Below are 26,483 nucleotides of genomic sequence, written 5' to 3' on the forward strand. Positions count from 1 at the left end.
GAGCACTGGTCCACTCCATTTATTCCTCCCTCAGACGTTTACACTTCAACGGCCATGGCCCTGCTCTGTGACAGGTACAGGGGACCCAGCAATGGATGCAGTACTGCCTCCAGGAGGTCACAGTCCCCAGGGAAGACAGATACATGGGCTGGTACTAACCGCTGTTGGAAAGGGCCATGGGAAAAGCTGGTCACAGGGGCTGCCTCTGGGGAGGGAGACAGGATGGCTGGGGGCAAGGGTAAGGGGAGACTCATTTTCCACTGGATCTTCTGTACTTCTTAAAGTTTTTCCATGTGCATATATTACCTGTTAAAAAAAAAAAAAACACTTAAAATGTTTCTTTTAAAAAAAAAGTTGTTTGAAAGTAAAATGAAAGGAACAGAAAACTCTACGGAAATCCAGCAAGAGTGGCTTGGTGGAGACATCCAGAAGAGGTGGTATATAAGCAGGTTTGAGTGGGGCTGGCCAAGTAGAGCTGTCTGGCGGGCATTCCAGGTGTAGGAGGGTGCAGGTAGCACAGCATGCCACAGTGGGAAACTGTTGAGTGGAGAAGGTGGGGCTAGGCCAGAGGACTGGTTGGGGCTAGATCATAGATGGTCTTAACATTAAAAATAAGAAGTATAGAGTGTATTTCATAGGTAAAGGAAAGCTTGTGGGAATGTTGGAGTCCCTGGGTGGTGCAAATGGTTAACACGCTTCCCTACTAACTGAAAAGTTGGAAGTTTGAGTCCACCCAGAGGCTCCTCGGAAGAAAGGCCTGGCGATCTAATTCCAAAAAAATCAGTCATTGAAAACCCTATGGAACACAGTTCTACTCGGAGACACATGGGATTGCCATGAGTCAGGGTCAGTTGGAGAGCAGCTGGTTTATGGGGGTGTTATAGCAAGGGGAGTCCCTGGGTGCAGGGTGCTTACCTTGCTTACCAGATCATCTGTAGTGAAAATTTTCACATTTTTTCATCACATCAAAGACTCTGCTTCTAGGTATGGTTGGCATCTGTCTCTCTCCCAACCCCACAGCACCTTCCTACAGGATTAAAACCTCTTTTCAAGTTTACAATCCCTGACAGGGGCAGATGACCCAGTCAGTAAGGTAAGCACGGGCTTACTTGTGCTTACTTACTAATCTATAGTGAACAGTTTCACTACAGATGGTCTAGTAAGCAAGGTAAGCACCGTGCTTACTTGCCTGTTGGATAATCCGTCCCTGCCTGGGTGGCTCAAAACAGTTAAGCGCTCCCCTATAAACCAAAAGGTTGATGATTCGAACCCGCTCAGATGCACCTTGGAAGACAGGCCTGGCGATCTGCTCCTGAAAGGTCACAGCTTTGAAAACCCTATGGAACAGTTCTCCTCTGCATACTTGAGGTCACCATAAGTCAGAATTGACGTCACACGGCAATCAACAACAATAACAAAGCAAGAGGAGGCCCCCAGTGGGTAGAAACCCAGCCAGGCTATTGAGGGTGAGAACTGAATAGAGAGAGCAGACAGAACGCTCCCTGAAAAATGGTGTGGGCAGGCATGCACAGAACCCTTCCAACAAGGACGCTTGGTCTAACATAGTTCAGGGCCACAGGTTCCACAGACCGCTGGTCTCTCTGAGTTTGGGGATGCAAAGCCGAGGAAAATCATTGCGGTAAGGGGTTGTTGCTTACTGTTGTTTTGTGCCCTGGAGTCGATTCTGACTCATAGTGACCCTATAGGACAGAGTAGAAATGCCCCCTAGGGTTTCCAAGGCTGTAATCTTTACAGTTAAGAGCTATGACTGCTAACCAAAAGGTCATCAGTTCAAATTCACCAGCTGCTCCTTGGAACCCTATGGGGCAGTTCTACTCTGTCCTACAGGGTCGCTATGAGTCGGAACCGACTCGACGGCAGTGGGTTTGGGCTGGGTTTTTTTAGAATCTTTATGGGAGCTGTTTGCCAGGTCTTTTCTCCTGTGGAGTTGTTGGTGGGTTTGAACCACCAACCTTTCGGTTAGCAGCCGAGTGCTTAACTGTTGGGCCACGAGGGCTCCTTCGGTAGGGGGTGTTAGGATTAAATTCTTAATCCTTCTGGACTCTCCTGGAAACACATGGACCTTCTCTGACTCAGTCCAGATTGCAGGTGGGAGGAGACAGAACAAGGGCAGGCAGACTGTTCCCCAAACCTTGGGGGCACCCTAGACAGGTTTCAGGCCCAGAATGAGACTTTCCAAGAATTGCAAAGTTGAGACATCATGATGCTCATGTTATAGGAACAAAGACTCTAGGGACTGTTGGTGTGAAAGGAGCACTCACACACACTCTCTCCCTCTCTGCTCCTCTTGCTCTGTTTCTTTCTCTTCCATCTGTCCATCTGTCTGTCATTCTAGCCCTGGCCCCAGTTATAGCCTCTCCTCCTCCCAGCCCCTGCTCCTTGTCCTGGTTCTAGGGCTCCGTCTGGCCTGAGGAGGAGAGTGTGGGCCAGAGTCTGGGACACAAGGAAACACTGCCAGTCCTCCCTCAAATGTTCATCTGGAGACGCCAGATACTGTTCCTCAAATGCTTGTGGGTGGCAGGCTACTGTTCTCGGTTCCTTCTTTCCCTCCCCCACCCTACCACCTTCCCCCTCCCCAGGGCTGCTGACCCTCTCTGCCTTCCAGACCCTGCCGAGTCGATTCCCACGATCCTGGATGGCTTCCAGTCCCAGGAAGTGTGGGTCGGCCACACTGTGGAGCTCCCCTGTACTGCCTCGGGCTACCCCATCCCTGCCATCCACTGGCTCAAGGATGGCCGGCCCCTCCCGGCCGACAGCCGCTGGACCAAGCGCATCACGGGGCTGACCATCAGTGACCTGCGGACCGAGGACAGTGGCACCTACATTTGTGAGGTCACCAACACCTTCGGTTCAGCAGAGGCCACAGGCATCCTCACGGTCATCGGTGAGTGAGGGGTGAAGCCCCAGTGGCCTGGGGTGAGGAGTGGCATGGTGGGCAGCAGCAGGAGCCTCTGGCTGGTCCCCAAGGATTAATCCTGGTGGGTTGGGGAAGGCAGTTTGGCATCCTGGGAAAAACCCTGGGTTTGAAATCAGAAGATCTACCTTTTGATTCTGGCATTTTCAGATAGTAACTGACTTTGGCCAAATCACATAACCATGATCATCACCTCAGTGTCCTTATCTGTAAAATGGGATGATGATCCCAGCCTTCCTACCTCCCAGAGGTCACGAGAATCAAACAGGATGATGAGGGTGATGAGGGTAATGGTGTCAAGCTCACCAAGAGGCCTTCCTGGCCTGTGGGGAGGCAGCAGTGTCTGCACAGAGGAAAGTAATGCTGATGTTAATTCATGTCAGTGAAAGAGGACATAATGTATCCCATCCTGAGGTGACACTCAGAATATTAAACAATCCATGATAGAGGCACCGATCAGTCAGCTCAGACACTGGGTGTAAGCAACAGATCAGCCACACCAGGACCCACTAGCTGATGGTCAGCTCTGGTCCTTTCCTGTTCCTCCCCCATCACAGAGCCCTAGGGACCCAGGGAGCCTGAACAGATCCCCCCGACCCCACCATGAGCCCCACTGGCAGGCAGAGAAGCAGAGGCAGAGGGCTAATGTCAGGGAAGGGACCCTGCATGAGGATCTGTGAGACCGAGGGTCATCCTTGCCCCCACCCTGCCCTGCCCCTTGCTGCGTGCCTGGCCTCAGGTTCCCCATCAGTAAAATGGGAGGCTCCTTCCAACTCTAGCAACTGAGCTCTGAGTTCCTTGCTCTCTGCACTGCAGGGGAGGTGTCAGCAGTGGGCCCAGGATCTGGAGACCCTTGGGGAATCCAGTGCCTTGTAGGGCAGCAATAGCCAGAGTCCCTAAACATTGTGTCCCGAGAGCATCATGAGGTCATTCAACTTGGGCAGTGCGAAGGTGAAAGTCCAGAGGCAATCCCACCCCAAATCCTGCAAAAAGATTCATTCTGTGCTCAAGGTTGGCCGAGGAAGTCTTCCTCCCATTTCACCCCCCACCCCTGCCCCCGCTCATGGGCACCGAGCTGCAGGCCTACAGACCCTCAGGTCACCAGCGAGCACAGCAGATCCCGCCCCTTTGACCTCCTGGGCCTGAGGTCCTGACTCCCCCAGCCCAGATCGTGACCTGGTCTCCTCCCCCACAGTGTAGGGGGTCTTGACAGCTGGAGTGAGTTTATCTGGGGTGCTGAGGAGAGGCCCTCCCCACACAAATTCACTGTGAAGCTGGAAGAGCAGGAAGAGTCCCAAGAAATGCCCTGGGAGGACATGATGCAAATGCTTAGGTTAAAAAGCCGAAAGCCCTGCTTCAGGGAGCTGAGAGCTTCCTGTCATACAAGCAAGCAGAAGGAACAGGGTTGGCCTCCCCTTCTTTCCCTAAGCACTGTCCAAAAAAGTTTAGTTTAATATTGCCTTCACCTTCTTCCCCATCCCCTGCTGTGTGTGTGTGCACACACAACACCCCCCCCCCCCACACACACACACAAAGCTGATGGAACAAGTCAGGAGGGCAGCATACCCCATATCCTAGGAAATTTAGCAAATCTGATTCTGAGTATATTTGGTGTTCATTGTTCCTGCCCCAATACATACAGGCAAGCAGGTACTTTACACACACACGTATACATGCCTACTTCCCCATATGCATGCATATATGGCTCCTGTACACAAACAAGTTACACACATTTCTCCACTGTGACACACTCGTATTCAAGGACACTTACACAGAGGTACAATAAGCAACTGCCTACAGGTATGTACACACCCATACTGCCCATGTCTGCAAAGGGGCACTTGACTCTCTCTCTGGCCACCAGCTCCCCATCCCACCCCACAGTAGGCTTGGAACTCTTGTCCCTGTCTCCCATTCTTCCTGACAGCCCCTCTCGGCCAGGTTCATGGAGAAGAGAGCAATGTTTTCTGTCCACACCCCTGCCTCCTCCTCCCACCCCGATTCTACCACCAGGTCCCTGCAGGGGCAGCGAGGGCAGAATGGCAGGCACACAGAGCCCTGACTGATGACTGGGACAAGCAGGACGCCACCTGCCTCATTGTGCACTGACATTTGCTGGGCAGCAGGCAGAGGCTCTGGGGAGTGAGCAGGGAGAGCCAAGCGTGAACAGTTGTATCTGCTCTGGCTGCTCCCCTCCCAGGCAGGGCTGAAGTCTTCCCCTCTTCTATAGGCTGCTTTATTGGGAGCCCCAAGCTTCTGCAGGCCAGAGTCCCCTGTACAGAGCCCCAATCCCCATGGAGATCAGGAGAGAGAGGCTAGCTTGGGGCTGCTAACCAGCCAGCCAGCCAAGCAGCAGACACGGTTCAGGCCATAGTAGTCATACGAAGATGAGTGTCACCCAGCCCAGAGGGAGAGACAGACAAAAGAGGTGATTAAAAGACAGTGGGCTTAGTGCACTGGACGCCCAGGAGAGGATCCTTAACCCAGCTGGGGCAGGGGAGTGGTGACCAGGAAGGCTTCCTGGAAGAGATGACACCTGAGCATAGTTCTGAAGGATGAGTCCAGTCCAGTTGCCAGCGAGTCAATTCCAACTCATGGCGACCCTACATGTGTCAGAGTAGAACTGTGCTCCACAGAGTTTTCAATGGCTGATTTTTCAGAAGTAGATTGCCAGGACTTTTTTCCAAAGTGCTTCTGGGTGAACCCAAACCTCCAACTTTTTGGTTAGCGGGCAAGCGCATTAACTGTGTACACCACCCAGGGACTCTGAAGGATGAGTAGGAATTAGGTAATAGGGGCAAAGAGCCCTCGAGGCAGAGGCTCTGAGGCAAGAAATAGTGCAGGTTGCTGCTGCCCCAGTATATAGCTTTGGTGGCAACAGATGGGGCGGGGGGGAACAGGAGGGCCAGGTCCCTGAGGGTCTTGAGGACTCTGAATGCCACACTGAGTTGCTGAGAGCTGTGGAATTTCTGATCAGGAAAGTGGCCCGCTGTAGCATGGAGGATAGATAGGGAGACAGAAGGAGGCTACTTTGAGATCCAGACAGGGGGCTGGGGGGCTGCAGCAGGGTGGAGGCAGTGGCGATGAGGAGGAGGGAGTCAACCAACTGATCCATATGAAGGAAGTCCAACCAGCAGAAGGTAGCAATTATCTGTATAGGTATGGGAGGCAGGCTGCCTCCCTGGTTCTGAGCACAGAGTCAGCATGAAGAAAGCACAGCCTTCAGAACAACAGGTGCAGAGAGATCTGACCATCGTGCCATTTAATAGATGAGTACACTGAGGCCTAGAGAGGGGAGTTCACTAGTCCTATTCCACACAAGGGATCCAGGGGAAGCAGCTGGGCTTGACCCCAGGCCTTCTGATACCCAGGACCTTTTGTGACCACTGCCCAGCCCCGCCACATTCCAATCCCAGTAAGCCCTTTCTCTCTTATTTTTCTCCTCCCATTTCCCATCACCTCTCCCCTGCCTGGCCTGGCCCAGACCCCCTTCATGTGACCCTGACACCAAAGAAGCTGAAGACCGGCATTGGCAGCACAGTCATCCTCTCCTGTGCCCTGACCGGCTCCCCGGAGTTCACCATCCGCTGGTACCGCAACACCGAGTTGGTGCTGCCCGATGAGGCCATCTCCATCCGCGGGCTCAGCAACGAGACCCTGCTCATCACCTCAGCCCAGAAGAGCCATTCCGGGGCATACCAGTGCTTCGCCACCCGCAAGGCCCAGACCGCCCAGGACTTCGCCATCATTGTGCTGGAAGGTGAGCGGGGCAGCCCACGGCACAGGGGGCGGGGTTCAGAGACTAGCTCTCCCTCACTGGGGATTCTGGACTCCCCAAGCCCCAACTAGGAGGTGCCCTGCTCCAAGCCCCCTCCCTCCCCTCCTGCCAAGATGGTAACAGTGAGAGGAGGCATTTATCCAGCGCTTACTCCATATCAGGCAGATATGCCATCTCATGTGATCCTCCCTGGGGCCCTGCATGGAGGGACGTCTATGTTACCTATTTTGCAGTTGAGGAAACTGAGGCTTCAGTCACTTGCCCAAAGGATAGAGCTGGGATTTGAACTCAGGTCTCTTAACCATCATACTATTTTGCCTCTGCCCTCCAAAATTACTAGAACTTCACTATTAGAAGAATCTTCTTTTGAGGCCTTAAAGGCTTTCAGTCTCCCAGAGGCCCTGGAAGAATGCTGTCAAGAACCTCTTGACTTTCGAACTGTCTCCCTGCCTGAGGCCTAGGCCCTCATGGCAGGCCCTGTTTCTTATCACAGGCTGGGGTTTCCGCCTGTTTCCCTTTCCCTTTAAAGCCGCCACCACCTAGGGCTCCTCCCGCAGGACCTGTGTGTGTGGCTGCTTAGGTTGTTCACGGCACAAGGTGCCCAGTCAAGGGTGTGAGTGAGGGCTGAAATCCAGTCTGCATTCCACTTGCCAAGCCATGAGCCCTGGCACCGGACTGTGAGCACACAGAGGAAGCACCTTTTTCTCATTTGCACAAAGGTATAGTGGGGCTGGCAGAGGTCTTGGCCTTACCTCAAGTTTAATGGTTCCCTGGCTCCTCCTTTGTTGCTACAAAAAAAAAAAAAAGGCCACGACCCTATTCCTTCCAAGGGTTTTCACCACAGCCAGCCAAGTCCCACAGGCGTCAGGACCCTGCACAGTGTCACTGTCATGGCGAATGGGTCCTCACTCCTTGGAGGTGGGAGGAAGGAGCCAAGTACCCACGAACCTAAGCTCTCATCCTTCACCCTGAGGGCTGTGCTCAGCAAGCTGCCCCACCCTCAGCCCCTCCTACTGTCCTGCCAGATCCCTGCTCTCTTCCTAACAAGGAGGCACCGCAGTCAGGCACAGATGAGTTTGAAACAGGTGTGATTCCTCTCGGGGGACCTCCTGTCTGCATAATTCCCCACCCGGGAAGGGGCAGACCACCCCCACCCAGCGCAAGCTCTCCCTAAGAGGCAGCCCTTCGCCTCTGGTGAAATTACAGGGGTCTTAGAGGGCAGCCACTGATGGCCAGGTCAGAGCAGGGACATGGAAAATGAGGCTGGTGGGAGGGACACAGAGGGGGGAAGAGGAGGGACAGCCGTGAGGGGAGGCCACAGGGAAAGGAGAATAGGGGCCAAAGGCAAAGGGATCCTCAAGGGGCACCCCTAGTCCCTGTCAGAGCCAGGCTGCTCCTTGGGTTTTAGATAAGGGTCTCCCCAGAAATGGTGGTGGAGGCTAGCAACTGGCGAGGTCTTGTACTCACATCAGCATTTTGGTATGAAATGTGGGTATGTGAGTAGGATGTGAAGAAAATCATCTTGCATTTCCCTCGCTTTTTTTGTTGTTGTTGTTGGGGCATAGAGGTTAATTGTCTTGTCCAAAGTTAATGCAGTTAGCCAGGAGGCAAGGCCCAGCCACAGACTCCCCTGACTTCTGCTATCCAACCCCTCACTGCCTCTGGGCACCTTGTATTTCAGCCTCAAACTCAGGGCCTTTGGCTAGCAGGCCCAGCGCCAGCCCCTCCCCAGCTGGCATGGTCACGTGAAGGAGAACTGGACCGACACTTGGCAAGTCTGGCCCGGTCAGGTCCTTGTTCCACACTTAGTTAACCTCCCGAGCCTCTGTTTCTTTATTAATAAAAGGAGGAGAGAGAGGAGGCAAAGGAAAAGCTGAGAGGAACAAATACTTATTATACCTTCCATGCAGGAGACCGGGTTCCATTCCTGGCCAGCGCACCTCACGTGCAGCCACTACCTGTCTGTCAGTGGAGGCTTGATTGTTGCTATGATGCTGAACAGGTTTCAGTGGAGCTTCCAGACTAAGACAGACTAGGAAGAAAGGCCTGGCGATCTCCTTCCAAAAATCAGCCAATGAAAACCCTATGGATCCCAACGATCCAATCCGTAACCCATAATAAGGATGGCAAAGGACTGGGAGGCATTTCGTTCTGCTGTGCATGAAGCCAACGTGAGTCAGGGCCCAACTCGACAGCAGCTAACAACCACAATTATTAAGCACTTACAAAATGATGTGCTAAGCATCTTAAATGCATTAATTCATATGATCCTCACAACATCCATGAGATGGGTATAATCATTATCCCCATTTTACCCATGAGGAGACAGAAAGACTCAGAGAGGTTAAGTAACTTGCCCAAAGATACAGAGCTAACCAGTGCCTGGGGCAGGATTCAAACCCAAGAGTCTTAACCCATGTGCAGTAGTAATTGGCACCTCATAGAGTTTTGTGGCTAGCAAATGAATTGATGTAATTGAAAGTTCTTTATTACTATAATGGCTGCTGCCTTGCCTCTTCCCCACACGGGGCAGGTCAGTGGGACTGTCCCTCTATGGCATGGTGACCCTGAAGGGGGCTCTTTACTCCCTGCAGACGGCACGCCCCGCATCGTCTCGTCCTTCAGCGAGAAGGTGGTCAACCCCGGGGAGCAGTTCTCGCTGATGTGTGCAGCCAAGGGTGCCCCGCCCCCCACCGTCACCTGGGCCCTGGACGACGAGCCCATCTTGCGGGACGGCAGCCACCGCACCAACCAGTACACCATGTCGGACGGCACCACCATCAGCCACATGAACGTCACGGGCCCCCAGATCCGTGACGGGGGCGTGTACCGGTGCACAGCGCGGAACTCGGTGGGCAGTGCTGAATATCAGGCGCGAATAAACGTAAGAGGTGCCTGTCTACATTTAAATATCAGAATAGGCTTTTGAGTTCCTTTGCCATCTCTGTGGTTACCATTATTCTTGTGTGATTACTACTTATTAATCGTCATTTTGATTTTAGTAGAGGTTCTCTCTCCTCTCTTCCCCTTTCCCTACCCTCCACCACAAGTCTCAGCAACCATCCTGTGTGTGTGTCTCCGGTATAGTTCACTCCCCTTCACCTTCCCACCTCCTCCTCCTTCCCCTTTCTGCTCTCTCCCAATCCTACCTTCCCCCCACCCTCTCTACCTCACTCCTCCCTATCAAACCCCTTTGGGCCCCGGGTACACTAAGTACCCCACTAGCATCCACCAGTCCCACCAGAGCCTTGCAAGGTCAAGGAAGGGGCAATGGGACCCAGGCTTGCTTGGCCTTCTATATGGATGCCCACCAAGGCTGTGCTCCCAGTATCCTCCTACTGACCCCTCAAGTGTAAGCAGCCAGGAGCCGGGGCGTCATCTTCTCCCAACCCATCCCCTGCTCCCCCCCAGCCACCAAGAAGAGGAGTCTGAGGCTAAGTGGGGGTGTCTCGAGACAGGCAGCCTCAAGAATGAGAGAAGGGTCTTTAAGGTGATTGCCCTCATACCTCAGATCTCTAAAATCACTGATGAGAGCAGAGTCTCCTCTGAAGCTCTGTGGGATCTAACAGGTCTTCATCTGACCCTACCAGCGACTCCTGACCAAAGGGCAGAAGAGAAGCAGGGGAGCAGGGAGGAGGGGCCCAGGCTAGGCGGCGCTGGCTGCTACCATGGAAGCAGGGAAGGGAAGCTACCTTGACCCACGGAGTCCCAGGGCTGTGGGGGCCCCAGGGGACTCCCTAGCCTTGCCCCTCATCTTCTGGATGAGGAACCTAAAGCTGGAGAGTTTCTTGCACCCTCTCCAACATTTTTGCATGGGGGCCTCTGAACCCCCTTAGAACTCCCACATTGTCCCCTGTCCATCTGACCCAGCTGAGGACACCCTCTCCCTCCCCTGCCTGTAGGACCAGAGCTTTCTTTTATAGCCATTTCTCAGGGGCCAACAATATACTTTACCTGTTGAAAGAAAATCACCAGCTCATCCAGTGAAGACCTTGTTGTCTTTTAAATATTTAGCACATTTTGGATCCTTTTTGGTCCAAGGCCAAAATGAATGAAAGTAACAAAATCTCCACATTCTCATTTGAACTAAAAAATGTTAATCTCCCCATAAATGAAGCCTCCCTTATCCAAATCACGGTCACTTCTTGGTGAGGCTGAAATCTGGATGTATGCCCCTGCCTCTGGTAAGGGAATGGATTCTAGCTTCCCTACCACAGTGTGTCTTGGACAGACTATAATAAAAAAAAAAAAACAAACCCATTGCCATCAAGTCAATTCCAGCTCAGAGCAACAATGCTTCCAGTTCCAGCCTCAGCCTTTAGCCTTTTAAGAAAGGCCTCCCCCGACCCCCATTGCATTTTTCCCCTTGAAAATCTCAGGGGCCAAGCAATTGAGAACAGCACACAGGGTGCCTGACTGTCCCTGGCTGACAGCATCACCTACCCCTCTTCTCCTTCTCCCCCCACCTGACTCCTGCCCAGGCCCCCCCAGCATCCGGGCCATGAGGAACATCACAGCAGTCGCCGGGCGGGACACCCTTATCAACTGCAGGGTCATCGGCTACCCCTATTACTCCATCAAGTGGTACAAGGACGCCCTCCTGCTGCCTGACAACCACCGCCAGGTGGTGTTCGAGAACGGGACCCTCAAGCTGACTGATGTGCAGAAGGGCATGGACGAGGGGGAGTACCTATGCAGCGTCCTCATCCAGCCCCAGCTCTCCATCAGCCAGAGCGTCCATGTGGCTGTCAAAGGTAGGCCCTTCCTCTACAGCTGAACCCCCACCCACCTGTGGGCATGGTCACCCTGGATGTGTGGGCTCCTCTCCAGCCAGCCCAAGGTCAGCAGCGGGCAGTCCTGAGCAAGTAGAAGGCCAAGGAAGACAGGCCCAGTCAGGCAACTGGAAGAAAGGGGACAAGGTGGAAGATTGCGGGTGGACACAGAGGCAGTGAGCACTTCAATGTCCCAATTCCCTCTGCAGGCTACAGGACATGGCAACGCTGGCCCCAGGGGCATGAGGGGTCAGTTACAGACAAAAAGGGGTCATGTCACTTTCTGGGCAAGAGGCCACATTGGTCATGTGATATCAAGATGGAGCCACCAAGAACTAAGCAGGGCACACCAGAAATGAGCAGCAGGAGCCAGGAGAGCAGGAGCCACAGGGGCTGGGGTAGAGGGAGCATGCTGGGTGCCCTGACTCCCTTCTGGGGCATGGAGATGGGGCTCAGGCTGCTCTACAGGACTGGGAAGGACTATCTTCTAATGCAGCCTCCTGGGCCCTTCATGCTCACCTGGCCAGGTATGTGTGTCGTGCAGGGACACTTAGCTCAGTGCCTGGTATGTGGTAGCCATTCAGTAACTGTCTGTGGGTTAAATGAGTGAATGAATATAAATGAGCAATTAAATGACCGATGCCCCCTTGGTTCTGGGGCTGTGCAGGTGTGTGAAGCTCCCAAATACATTCTTTGGAACTGATGGGTCTGGAGCCTGCCTGGGCAGTGGGTGAGAGGATGGTGGCCTGGGGCAGGTTGGGGAGATGGGTCCTGCTGGGCCTGACTTCAGAGAGGCCAGTGAAACCAGGGGTGAGAGGTCACTGACTCAGTGATGGTCATGCTGGGTAAGGGGCTGTGCCCCCTTTCTGAGCAGCCAAGGTGGGCTCAAGCACTGGGAGGCTAGCAAGATGAGCTGTGCTCTGCAGAGGGCCCCCTGAGAGACTGAGGCTCTGGAAGCATGAAGACGGAAGCCTGGGGCTCCATATGGAGGAGAGTCAAGGAGAGTCTGAGTCTCCAGCCACCCCCCTGGTCTCTAGCATCGGACTGCAATCACTATAATATGACAGATACAAAGGACGCCAATCCCTATTCTAAATGTTCTACTCGCCTTGTTTTATTTAATCCCCATAACCTCCCATCCATTTAAGGCCACATACCATTTTTATCCCCAATTTCCAGGGGAAAAAGCTGAGACACAGAAATCTGACTCCAGATTGTCATATGGAGTCAGAATTTTTCCCAGGTCTGTCTAACTCGAGAACCCAGGCTCTAACCCAGAATGACCCAGGCTGGGAGGAGGAATGTTTGCCATGCCCCACCCTCAGGAATAAAGAGCTTTGGGGGCCACCTGAGAGGGAATCAGGAAGAGAGACTAGAGTCCATGAGAACTCTCAGCTCCTGTCCCCTGAGGGTCTTCCCTCCCGGGGGCATCTGTGCCAGCTTGGCCAGGGCAGTGAGGAAGGGGAAGCTGGAGACCCAGTCCCCTCCACAGCCCCGAGGGAAGAGAGGGAGGGGGAGGTATTAATGAGGGGAGGAAGGTAGCCTGGGCCCTGGGGTCCATGGTAGGGAAGAAAAAGAGAGGAGGGGTCTGGGCCTGAGAAAGAGCTCTGACACATGAGGGATGGTCCCAGTGGGTCCCAGACCTCTGCTTTCTTCTTTGGCTGCATGATTGGAAGCAAGATTGAATGAGGCATTGTTGGCAGGAAGAGGGAAGTCTGGGAGAAAGCAGAGTTGGGGGAGACAGATGCTGCATTTGGTTTGAGCCCTTTCAAGGTGTGATGATGGGCATTCAGGTGGACATGCCTAGTGGACAGCTGGAAAAACAGAACCTCCTCCTCCCAAAAAAAAAAACAGCCAAGCTGGTTGCCGTCCAGTTGATTCCAACACAGCAATCCCATGCATTACAGAGTAGAACTGTGCTCCATAGGGTTTTCAACGGCTGTACTCATTATGGAATAAGTTTGCCAGGCCTTTCTTCCACAGACCCTCTGGGTGGGTTCGAACCACCAACCTTTAGGTTAGCAGCTGATCATAAACCACCTGCACCACCCCGAAAGCAAAAGGCTGGACCAACCAGTACTTCTCCTTCGTGCTCCCTGTCACCTGGGGCTCACCTTTATCAGAGCACAGGAACCATGTCGTATGCCTCCTCTGTACCCACCACCTGTCACAGTGCCAGACACGGATGGTTTCCTGAACTGAAGCTGAGGAGGTTGTCTGGGTTGGAATGGCTTCTGGGGACGCCTCACTTTGAGCTCAGCACTCCCAGAGAACTATGGCCCAGGAAGGAGAAATGAGACTCTAAAAGCTGTCTGCTTCCCCCACTGCACCCCAACCAGGCTGAGGGACAGTCTGGCCACCTTCCCAGCCTGATGCCTGTGCCCAGCGCAGGAGTGCTACTGTGCCAGCAGAAACCTCGCCACCCCCAGGTCACACCCCCACCCCAGGACATGGGAGGCAGCCTGGGCAAATCAGCTTGGTAGCAATGGAAGAGAGCGTAGCCTGCCTCTCCCCTCCGGGCATTGCGGGACCGCCTGTATCCATTTCCCCTTACAAGCAGTGGACCGAGAATTTACAGTGTAAACATCACATATTAAAACATCTAACCTTTCTTCTACTCCCTTCGCTCGCCCGCACCAGCAAGCATTTGGCCGGGTTTGTTGGCTTAAAAAAAATAACAGGGCTCCAGCGAACCTCAGAGTACACAGAACATTCTGAAAGCTGCTTCTGCTCATCAATTATTCAGTCCCATTCAGGGAACGATCAGTCCTAATGAATTGAATCTGATGCATTCCGTCCCAGCGACTCGCTGGGCCTGTTATGATTGTGCTGAGCGACAGAGTCTCCCTGCCCAAGAAGAGGAAAAGGGGTGTGTGTGTGTGCGTGTGTGTGTGTCTGTCTTATCCTAGAGGACAGAGTCCATGTCCCAACCAAGTGTGTATCCCAGCACACACTTGGCACTCATGAACCAAGCACAAAGTGAGGGATTGTATGTGCAAGAGGCGTGTGTGTGCAGGGGTTTGCATATGTGTAATGTATGTGTATAAATGCACGCCTGTACACATATCCCTTTTCCCAGCCCCAGGGTCTGAAATTTTTCAGAAACCCAGCCCTAGAGGGGGTATAGCCACCTGTTTTCTCCAGACCAAGAAGCGGCTTTTGTGTGCGGGGCCCTAGAACCCCCTGCCCCTGCCACTCCTAAAGGTCAGGTCCCTCGTCCCAGTAGCTCCGCAGCTCCCTCTCCCTACCTCATTAGAATGCACTTTTGCAGAAGAATCCATCAGAGCTGATTATGATCACACTGCTTGATTAGCTGACGTGCTATTCCAGAGCTGCCCGAGGAGGGGGGTGGAGGAGGTGCCCCTGGGCATGGAAAGGGGCCCCCACTATGGGGGAGGAAGGGATGGGCCCGGGGACTGCACTCCAGACCCCACTCCCCCTGCCTGGCTGGATAGTGCATCCCACCCAGAGGAGCTGGAATGTAGAAAAGGGAGAGGTGGGGGTAGGGCAGGGCACGAGATGCTGGAGAAAAATTGGAAGCCCCTCCCCCCTCTACTCTGTGGGCCCTTCCTAGGCAGGGCGGGGCAAAAATCTACGCAGCTCCGTGAGCTGGAAAAACAACTGCTGACTCCATTCCTTCTGGGACTGCTTGTCTTCTAATGAATTTTTCAAACACTCAGCTGAGCAGAGCAGAGCACACCACGCAAGCATGCATGCACGTGCAGAGAGCTATGCGCGTGAGTGCACATACATGGACACACTGGTACGTGTGTATATGTACGTACATGCAGCAAACATACACACAGAAACCTGTTCACACTTGCAGGCACAAGCACATATATATGCATAGCAGCAGTTACGTATACACAAATGTTTCCTCCGTCAGTACCCTCCTGCAAGGCAGCATTCCTGAGCCACAAAAGGTGGCTGCAGGTGGTACCATAGGAAATATTGCCCAGGTGAGCCTGCTGTGGCCCAGCCAGGTAAGAGGAGCAGAGGGGAGAGAGGGTGGAGGGTACTTCCAGGGCTACCTGGGCTTTGGCACATGTAACACTGACTGGCAGGAGAGAGCCAGGCTGCAAGGAAGGCGGGTGCCTGTCTCCGGGCATCGGGAGAGATCCTTGGCAGGATGCTAAGAGGCAGGCACATAGATTCAACCTAGATTTGGTGTCTTTAGGGCCCCCTGTAGCTGAAAAATAATGTAGCATAAAAGCATCTCTGGGCACGTGGGCTGAATGTTTAATTAACTAAGAAGGCAGAGCTGCAACTGGGGCTGCTTGGCAGGGCTCAGTGCGAGGGAACATCTCCATCCCCGCATCTGAGCCTCCTAGGGCCTCTGGAGCCAACACAAGGGCATGAGGTGCTCTGCCCATGCTCAGCAGGGCCAGTACCAGGAGGCAGTGCCAACTCCCTGTGGAGAGCAATTGGAAGGGGACACGTGCACACGCACGCACGCACTCGTACACCCTCACTCCCCAATGCCCACTGTCCGTACCCACATCCCTTCTTCCCTTGCTGCTCAATGCTGAGCTTCAGCTATTGCTCAAACCACTCCCTGCCATATGCTTGGGAGCCTTTGGATGAGGCCTCCTCCCATCCTGGTGAATGGGAAGGGGGTTTCTATGATCATAGGGCTTAAAAGAGAGCCAGTTCCCAGGGCCAAATGCCTGCTGTTGGCAGAGGGGGAGGTTTGCAAGGAGCCCTGCTGGAATCCACCAGAAAGGAGCACAACAGGGTGACAGGAGGAGATTGCCTGATTGTACCTGGGGGAGGGGGCCCATGGAAGGTGCTGCCAACAACCCCGTTCCCTCTGCAGAAGGAGCCAGGAACATAAGAGCAAGCGTCCTCCTTACTGGACAGACGGGTCTCGTGATGACGATGACAATGACATTGATGGCGAAGCAGAGGCATCCGTTTATTCATTCAGTGACAGTTACTAAGCACCCACTACGTTCCAGGTGCTACTCTAGATTCCACCAATACAGCTGTGCTCAAAACAGAGAAAAACCCCCGTCTGCGGGGAGTGAGGAAACGGAAAATATGTTTAACTATGTCCTGTGTCAAACAGGAAGTAGGGGTGAGAATATCAAGGGGAGGGGGGAGTGGTTTGCAATTTTAAAGCAGTTGATCGGGGAAGGCTTTCCCTGAGAAGAGAGAATTGCATAAAAAACTAAAGTAGGTTATTATTGTTATCGTCAGAACTTGAAAATCTGTATCAGGCTTTAGAGATTATTTGGTCCAACCCCTCCATTTTGCAGATGAGGAAACTGAGGCTCAGGGTCAAAGGCAAGTGATGGTGAGGAGGCAACTGTCTCAAGGTCGCTTGTGTGAATAGCAGAGTCTCAAAACCAGGGGTCCTAGCTCCCAGGCATGGCTCTCTCCTGTCTCAGTGCTGCGTTGTCAGGAAAGCCCAACATCCCACAGAGCCCAGTCTCTGCTAACAAGTGCAGTAAATAAAAAGTCTCAGTCTCCGAAAGCAATGATGAGAGACACCATAAAGTGTTTATGGGCTGAGCCCGTGGCCAGCACGCCCTCACTTGTTCAACCCCCCCAAACAAGTGGCTGTAAAAGCTTTATGGCGGCCCAGCACCAATGGGCCTCCACGACCTCTGTATCTTCTCAACCGCTTCATGCTCTAGCCTCTTCACCATTACAGCACCTTGCTCTAGTCCCACCTCCCTCAAAGCTGGCCAAGTTGGTGACCAAGTTGCTCTTCTCAGTAAAGATGGTCATGGCCACAGCAGAACTTCTAGAGAGAAGTGCCTGGGTACATGGCATCCCTGCCCACCCCCTACATTCAGGCTAGTGGCTGGAGAAATGCTGGGACTTGGGGGCAGGAGGGGAGGCTTTGTGGGCTGCAGTAACACTGAAGGGGTCCCTGATGGGCACTGTGATAGAGGTGGCCAGAGAGTTCTACCTCCAGAGGGGATTGTTTTCCTACAGGTGGAGAATGAACAAGAGACACATTTAACCGGCCAGTGTCCACCTTCTGAGCACCTGTGATGCTCACAGATCAGAACACAGCCCATATCTGGACAGCTGCCAAACATGCATATCTCAGAGTCCCCGCACCCTACTCCTCAGAGCCTCCCACTCACAGCCCTCCTGCAAGTATCTAGTGAGTCCCAGGAAGGCCCCAGGATCCCTGGGCTTTCTTCTCCCTCCAGGTCGTCCTGTGCTGGAGTTATGGGGATGTCGGAATGCTTGCCTGGAACAAAGGAATTCTGTGAGCAGCTCCAGCCCCTAGCACTCCCACCAAAGAGTCCTTAATGGGATGTCTATCAACCACAGCATTTTACCTGCCCCAGTCAACCTGCAGCAGGTGTGGTGGGCTGCTGCAGGGCAACAGCGGTGGTGGTAGAGGGGAGCAAGGAGCTCTGGAGCTTTCTGGTCACCTGCCTCCCCCAGGACAATAGTGCTCCAGGGACACTGGGCCAGCTGAGGTGGGTGCCTGACCTCCCAGGATGGATGCTGGCCTCTCTTTTCTTAAATAACTTCTCAAAGAGTCATCGATTTTATTCTGGAAGACCAGAAGAGAATGACAGACTCTAGTAGTCCTCTGCCCCTTGGCTCAGTCTCTTCCCTCTCTCTCACCCTATTTGTTTTTTGCAAACGTGTGTGTCCTTTAACTCTCAGTTAAATGCCAGCCCTCCATGAAGCTGCAACCACCCACCTAGATGACACCTGTCTCTGCGATGAGTCTAGCATCTCTATCGTCAGGTGGGGCTTGTCCAATAATCACTGAGGGAATAGCTTACCTTCCCTTCTAATGACAAGCTCCTGGAGGTTCTATCTGAATTTTAAGCATGTTTCTACTTTCCCCAGCTCACACAGAGCATAATACCTTCACAGAGCAGACATTTCATAAATATTAGATGAATTAATTAATGAATTAACCTGCCTTAGTCACTTGTTCCAGTACCTAAATCCCTTCTTACTGAAAGAGACAGTCTTCCCTTTGCCTGAACAAAATCCTCCTGCCTAAGTTCAATCTGTCTGTCTCCACTTGCTCTGTTCTCAAGGGAAGGGAGGTATTCTGGCCATCCATCCCCGGAGGATGGCCCTCCATGCCTGACACCCCCCTTAGCCTTCTCCTACCTCAGCAGAATCCCCCACTCCTTGCTTTGCTCACACATCCTACTCCACATGGCTGCCAGGACCAGGGATGGATTACCCAATAAACAAGGTATGCAGTGAAACTCATGTGAAATTGTGCACTACGGATTAGTAAGTAAACACAGCTAAGCCTGTGAGTACCTTGCTTACTGGTTAGTCTGCCCCTGACCGTGACTATCCCCTTGCTCATGTTCGAGTGTCCATAGCACTCTTAAAACATAGGAGCTGGCTCTGGTGCTATAATGACAAGGACCTGACCCCTGTGAAGGACCAAGGGAGAAGCTTCTGACTCCAAAAATCCACAGCATAAATACGACATCTTGCGGAGCAACATAGAGCCTCCTTCTTGTTCTGGGTGAACCCTGCCCTGTGCTCTTCCCACCTCCTGCCCACCTCACAGATGAGCTTCCAGAGTCAGCCCAGGAAATGATATCCAGCATATGTTCATTCATTTACTCATTCAGCAAGCATTTATTGGGCACTTACAATTTGCCAAATAAATAAGCCCTAGTTACTGCCCTAAAGATGCTCCTACCCCCCAAAGAAGATGGTAATGCACTTACCCCTACTGTCGTGCGATGAGTGCCATGTCAAGATGTGGACCAAGTACTGCTGGGCTGTGCAGAAGAAGGGTAGACTTCTCAGAGGAGGTGGCACTTGAGCAGGGTATAAAAGAATAAGGAAGAGTTTCCCATGAAGACTGCTGGGCTCTAGCTTTGGGCCTTTGTGGTAGGAGGACTGGACCACAGTTGGTTCTTCTAGGCATAAGGAAACAAACTGGGTGGCAGTTCTCTGCAGCAATTCCATCAAAAAGTCCAAGGAGATTTAGTGATGCCTGGATCTGATCTAGGAAAAAAAAACAGTACAAGGGGGATCACCTGAGGCACAACAATAGAATCCTCTGGAAAGTCGCAGTAATGGGCATTGGGCCATTATGAGATTCAGAGAAATCTTTCTGGGAACATCCAAGGCCCAGGAAGCCCTCAGAATACTGGGAGCAATGCCTCATCCCAGGGAAAAGAGGCAGCCAGAGACAGATGGGGAGAGCCAGACAATGACAAGAGCCCCCAGAAAAGCTGACTGGAGCTTAGGAACTGGATTTGGGCCCAGGTAGATCTGGAATAAGATAGGTCAAAAGCCAGCCAGTAGGCCAGGAAGACACATGGTGGTGGATAGAAGGACAGACCCCCAGTTGTGCTCACACAGGCATGGGCAAAGTCTTGGAGCTGTGGGAGTTCATTGAGTGCTGATGGGCCTTCTGTGGCTGGAGTGAAGAGTAGGGTGGGAGATGATATTGGAAAGGCATATTGAAAAGGAGGATAGCTTTCAACTCATAGGTTATGGAAGCAACATCTCTCCTAAATGTCACTTCCTCCAGACTTGAGCTCTTGGTCAAGAACTCTCTCAGGGACCCAGAGGGCTGCTGAGGATTTTCTATCTCAACACCTGTTCCACTTCCAGAGGAATCTCTCAAATGAGCCCCGAAAATCCTTGGAGGTCAAGAAGGGCCTCGGGCATACATACAATGCCATCCATCCTTGTCCCTTCGGTACTCATGCCTTGGTGTGTCCACTCTGGGTGGACATAGGGTGGAGAGTAGCAGGCTTCCAAGGAAGGGTGGGGCTGGTGCCTGGGAGAAGGCCAGAGGACTGTGGACAGCCTTGTAATTTAATTATTTGACTGCAGAAAGGAGATCTCATCTACTGGGTGCTCATCCTTGTTAAGCTAATTGTCTGTCTCTTTCGCTCTCTTCCTCCCCCCACTTGCTGGGGAAGTCGCTGCGGCCTAATTGAGTTATCGTAAAGATAATGGCTGATGCTCTAGCCAGAGCAGAGCAAGGAGGATCCATCTCCCATCGACTCAGGCTCCAGACAGGCCCCCAGGGGCTGAGATGTGGGCAGTAGGGGAGGGAGCTATGTGGAGGATGCCATGCCTGGCTGAGCTGCCCAGCCCAGTCGACTAGTGGTGTCAAAGACAACAGGCCTCCCTCTCTGCTTTTTGCCGCCATCCAAGCGGAGCTGACTTATGAGGCAAAGGGAGTCCCTCGTGTAGACATTTTGGGGGCCTTCTCAGACAGGCAGGAGTGATAGTGGTTCAGTGGTAGAATTTTCCCTTTCCATGTCGGAGACCCAGGTTCAATTGCTGGCCAATGCACCTCAGGCAGAGCCACCACTCAACTGTCGGTGAAGGCTTGTGTGTTGCTATGATGCTGAATGGATTTCAGCAGAGCTTCCAGACTATGACTAGGAAGAGCGACCTGGTGAGTTTCTTCCAAAAATCCACCAAAGAAAATCCTATGGATCACGATGGTCCTATCCACAACCCATCATGGGGATGGCACAGGACTGGCAGTGTCTCATATGGGGTTGCCATGAGTCAGGGGGCCAACTTCATGGCAGCTCACAACAAACTCAGAGAGGCAGCTGGGCAGCATAATGAAGAAAGCTTGGATTTGGAGATTATACAGATCAGGTTTCAAATCCTGCCAATACCTCTTATGACCACGTAACCTTGGGCAAGTTACTTCTCTCTGAACCTCAGTTTCCTCATCTGTAAAATGGGGACAGTTAAGCTCACTTCACATTATTGGTGGGAGGATGCAGTGAGATAATGTGTATAAAGTGTCCAACTGAAACAGCCAGTGCTGTGAGCTCCTACTCGCCTGTCCAACACTTGATACATGGGAAGGGGCAGGCTGGGTGATGGGACCTCTGCAGGAGACCAGAGAACAGCACTGAGGTTTGAGATGAGCAGCTATGGGGCATGCATGGGGAACAGTGTCAGCACCAGCCTTCTCCTGTCATCCGGAGCATACCATCTCTACCCATCCCAGGTCCATAGGGAGCTGTGAGGTGCTTCTCTGGAACAAGAAAGTGGGCACAGGGGCACCAAGGAGTGGCAGGGAAGATGAGGTGACAGCTGAGCAGTGGGTCAACAGGGACCTAGCAGGGAGTCTAGAAGAACAAACGTCAAATCCCAGAATAAATCTGGAGGTCAGAATAAAAGCAGGCCAGCCAAGCCCTTGAACAGAGACAGTGGGGTCAAGGCCAAGGAGGCAGTCCAGGCCTGGGGAAGCATAGAAATGGAGCCAGGGGACAATGGCAAGGCAGCCAGGCACTCCAGGAGAACACAGGAGAGCATGCACCATAGGAGAACAAGTGCCCTGGGGAACTCTATTCAAAGCCAACTCAAGGGTGGTGGTGGGAGGCATCCCAGAGCCCCCAGGTGAGGCCAGTGGGCAGTGCTGCTGGCCAGGCTGGGGCAAGTGGGGGCCCTGACTGCAGCACTGCTCTTGCCTTCGCAGTGCCCCCTCTTATCCAGCCCTTCGAGTTCCCACCTGCCTCCATCGGCCAGCTGCTCTACATCCCCTGTGTGGTGTCCTCGGGAGACATGCCCATTCGCATCACCTGGAGGAAGGACGGACAGGTGATCATCTCAGGCTCGGGCGTGACCATTGAGAGCAAGGAATTCATGAGCTCCCTGCAGATCTCCAGCGTCTCCCTCAAGCACAACGGCAACTACACATGCATCGCCAGCAATGCTGCAGCCACCGTGAGCCGTGAGCGCCAGCTCATCGTGCGCGGTGAGCAGGGACAGACCAGCCGCGGGGGAGGGAGGGGAGCTCTGGCCAGCTGCTGACCTGGTCTCTCTAGATTATGAGTGTGAATCACAGCTTCACGGCAAGTTGGCTCTGGTGAGGGCCTTAAAGATCAAGAGGTCCAAAGGTCTTATTTTCCAGGACAGGAGACTGAGGCCCTGAGGGGAGTGGGGCGGGGGGGCACTTGCTCAGTCATTGGCAAAGTCAGGATTGGAACTCAGAACTCTCAACTCCCAGTCCAGTACTCAGCAAAAGCTGTCAGCATCTTGGATTTCAGAACTGCTGGCGCCCAACTTTAGAATGGTCCAGGCAGGGCTGAAGATGGCTGGAAGATGCCTAAAGCCCCAGGAAACTTACCAGAGACTGAGATCTACTCTCCCTGCCATCCCTCTTTCTGCAGTGCCCCCTCGATTTGTGGTGCAGCCCAACAACCAGGATGGCATCTACGGCAAAGCTGGGGTGCTCAACTGCTCGGTGGACGGCTATCCCCCACCCAAGGTCATGTGGAAGCATGCCAAGGGTAAGCCCCTGGCTCAGCCAGAATCTCCTAGCAGGGCCAGAGAAGGGGAGGGGAGGATGCTCTGATGAGCCTTGGCCCTGGTCTTTACACACTGCTCCTATCCCTGGGTGAGAGCCCTGGATTCTGAGCTTTAAGAGGACCCCAGGCTACCCCTGATCTAGAGGTCATCCTCAGCTACCACCAGGGGTCTGTGGACCAGGGTCAGCTGTCATGCTCACACCAAATTTCCCCTTATCCTTATGTACTTGACCTCCCCCTTCTGCCTCCAGCCCTAGAACTCAGTGTACATACACTTCTACCCCCATCCTCGAGTCCCAGTGCCTGAATGCTCCCTGCTCCTCACCAATCAACCCATTCTGGGATCTTGATCCTTCTTGGAGCCCAGCTTCAGCCCAGGGATTCATTCAGTATCTGGCTCAGCCCTATGCCAACTTCCTACCCTAGACTGTTCTTGTGGCTAACACTGGGGGAATGGGAGGGGGTGCCACAAAGCCCCCACTTGGAGGATGGCTGGCCTCTTTCCTAGGCTAAGACCAGGCAACTGCCATTTGATGGCTCAGTTTTCCCTTTGCTAATTGCCAGTTGACCCAAAGACAACTCTTTCTTCCTCTCCAAGGAATTCACCCCAAAAGAAGCTCAGTGCCAAGGTAGACACTGAGCTGAGGCCCCCAACTCTATCTTATAGCCCTAGAGCTGGAGCAGAACCAGACCTCAGAGCAGTCTCTCCTCTTGCCCAGCAGGAGTGGTGTGGGCTCCTGGACACTTTGGGGATTGTACAGGTCTGCTACAAAATGGCCCTAGATCAGCAAGAGAAAGGTATCGGGACCATTCCTTGGGCCACTCCAGTCCACTCAATGCACTCCCTATCACAGACCCAGCCCCTGCTAATTGCTACCTCCTTCCAGGGAGTGGAAACCCCCAGCAGTACCACCCAGTGCCCCTCACCGGCCGCATCCAGATCCTGCCGAACAGCTCGCTGCTGATCCGCCACGTCCTGGAGGAGGACATCGGCTACTACCTCTGCCAGGCCAGCAACGGCGTGGGCACTGACATCAGCAAGTCCATGTTCCTCACTGTCAAGAGTGAGTCCTACCCCCCATGCAGCACTCCCAGCAGCCCCCGGTCACAGGCCAAGGCCCATCTCTGCTCTCACTCTACCTACTCCTTTAGTTTCCGTTGTTCCATCTGTGATGGAGAGGCTGGAAGGCTTTCTAGGGACCCTCAGGTGGAGGACGCAAAAGCACTCTCATCTGAAAAAGGGGCTTCAGACCCTGAATGGCCCCAGCCCAGCCTACCCTAGTCATGATAAACTCCTAATTTGCTCTATCAAAGTATCATATGATACCATATTCTGTTTACTTCAATCTCAATGTTGGCAATTCAATCTGAATAGTCATATGAAGCTATTTATTTCTGTTACTTAATACTCACCTGCTTGTGTTTAACACATCTGTGGCTTAGAAAAGAAGATACCATGTACACATTGTAGAAGAAAGGCCTTATGGTCAGAAAACCTGGGTCCCAATTTCCCATCTACCTTTATGATCTTTGTGGCCTTGGGCAAGTCACTTCACTTCTGAGCTCCAATTTCCTCACCTATGCTAGAGGTTCATGCCCAGCCCGCCTGCCTCACTAAATTGTTGTAAATAACACAGGAACTAGTAACAGAAAAAGGAAGATGCTTTGGGAAAGCCAAAGGAGCAATAAAAGTCATGATAACTTGGTGCTGTATCTATGGCTTCGAAATCCCCAAGGGCGCAGAGCTGGCCCCCTGGCCTTGGAAGTCCACAATTTATTTGCTCTCCCTGAATTCTTTTAAGTCACATATAGACATTCCGACCAGGTGAGCCTATCCCTTTACCTTCTTAGGGTTCTGTGTAATAGGTCTCAGGAATTGTGTCAGAAGGAGCGTGTTTGTCTGTCTGTGGGTCAGGAATTGGACCGTGGGCCAAGGAGGGCAGTGATAAGAGCCTGAGTTCCAGTGTGTGACCGAGACAAGGGTGAATCTGGGCAGCATGGCTTAATTACTGTGTGACTTCAATTGGTTTACTTGGCTTAGCTGTACCTCAGTTTCCTCATCTACAAAATGGGTACCTAGCCCATTATGTTTTCTGTAAAGAGTTGTTGTTGTTGCTAGCTGTTAGCTGCCATTGTTAACTGTGATCCATCGAGTTTTCACTGGCTGGTTTTTGGAAGCATATCAGCAGGCCTTTTCCCTAGTCCATCTTAGTCTGGAAGTTCTGTTGAGTCCTGTTCAGCATCATGGCGATACACAAGCCTCCACGGACAGACAGATGGTGGCTGCGCACAAACCGCATTGACTGGGGATTCCCGTATGGAAGGCAAGAATTCTACCACTGAACACTACAGTCCCTGTGTGAAGAGTAAGTCAGATAGTACATGTAAAGCAACCACTATGGTAACTGGCACTCAGTAGGCCATCAAGAAGTTAGCCACCAGTTTGATAATTCTAAACAGCAGTCTCTCCAGGACATGTGTAGGAAAGGCTGCTGAGAGCAGGGCCCCGTGTGCGGTCTGCCCAGCGCCTCCCCGGAATTCCCTCTTTTAAGAATCATAGTTTCTTTATCGCTTGCCAGAGCCCGTGTTCAGCCCAGCACAAGACAGGGAAGCCCTGGCGATCGATTCTCAGGGAGCTCTAGGCGTCGGAATCCCCGCCCTGGGGAGCCTCTTCTCTCACACTATCAAAAAGCACTTTGTCCTTAATAAAACCAGGCAATCAATCTACATCCCTCAGCCAGGGAGAACTTCGCTAATTCTGCCTGCGTGAGGCGAGAGAAATAGTAGGCACCTCGTGGAACCACCCTTGGTATTTGATCCTTATCTCCCCGCTGTCAGTAGGAGAGATGAGCCGAACTCTCAGGTTCTTCTTCTTTCTTTCTTGGTTTTTGCTCTTTTTCTCTAAGGTAGAGGATTCCGCTGAGGGAGTATGGCTGCCAGCTTTGTGGCCCACGGTTTCTCTGTGGAGATGAAGCGTGAGGGGACATGGTGACAGATGATGCAGTGGCCAGGAGGTGGGCTGCGTGGGAGGAGACCCAGGCCCATGTCAGGCTGTCCCTGATGTCCTGGGGGGCCCTGGGAAACTCACTTCAGCTCTCTGGGCCTGCATTTTTTCTATACCATCCTCACTTCACAACCCAGGCAGCAGCTACGAAGCTTCAGAGAGAGCACATTTTACCAATCCAGGAGAGCCTCATGAACTGGTGCTACAGAAAATCAGACACACACACACAGTGGTGTTAACCTCTGGTACCACCATTTACCCAAGGGAAAGGTGGGGAATTTCTTACCCAACTAATCACTTGTGGGCAGAATCTGGGCCTTGTTTCCTTCCTTTTTCCCCCTTGGCCCTAATTTCAGCTGCCTTGTCATTTTCCTTTGCCTCTTTTGACAGTAAGGCATACACATAATCCTTCCTTACAGCTGTTAGCCTCACAAACACCTCTAGGTCATATTTTCCCACGCACCGCACTTCCCCTCACACACTCCGCCAGGTAACACAGCGTCTCTCATGCACTTCCTCGGACACAGTCTCTGGGAACCGCCAGCTCCTCGCTCCTGTGCCCTCTCCCTCACGTCCCCACATAGACATTTTCTCTCCTCACATTCTCTCACATACCCTCACATAACCCTCATCTGACAGGCTGTTTTCCAGCTGCACTCTCACACATAGCACTCTCACATACCCTCCGCACACACGTGTGCTCCCTCAACTGGCCTTTCCCTCACATGCTTTCTCTGCCACA

The 26,483-nt window shown here is 52.8% G+C and overlaps 1 protein-coding gene across 1 annotated transcript in view; it reads left to right on the plus strand.

The window, feature by feature from the left end:
- DSCAML1 (DS cell adhesion molecule like 1) overlaps positions 1 to 26,483 on the plus strand; it is a 390,413-nt gene that overhangs the window by 287,794 nt on the left and 76,136 nt on the right. The window contains exons 5-11 of the mRNA XM_004385674.2: positions 2,627 to 2,905; positions 6,420 to 6,695; positions 9,308 to 9,604; positions 11,195 to 11,467; positions 21,906 to 22,184; positions 22,600 to 22,719; positions 23,625 to 23,801. Of these exons, the coding sequence (XP_004385731.1) occupies positions 2,627 to 2,905; positions 6,420 to 6,695; positions 9,308 to 9,604; positions 11,195 to 11,467; positions 21,906 to 22,184; positions 22,600 to 22,719; positions 23,625 to 23,801 (1,701 nt within the window). The remainder of the gene's footprint in view (positions 1 to 2,626; positions 2,906 to 6,419; positions 6,696 to 9,307; positions 9,605 to 11,194; positions 11,468 to 21,905; positions 22,185 to 22,599; positions 22,720 to 23,624; positions 23,802 to 26,483) is intronic.

This window comes from Trichechus manatus, unplaced genomic scaffold (assembly GCF_000243295.1).
Source record: "Trichechus manatus latirostris isolate Lorelei unplaced genomic scaffold, TriManLat1.0 scaffold00143, whole genome shotgun sequence".
Taxonomy (NCBI): domain Eukaryota; kingdom Metazoa; phylum Chordata; class Mammalia; order Sirenia; family Trichechidae; genus Trichechus; species Trichechus manatus.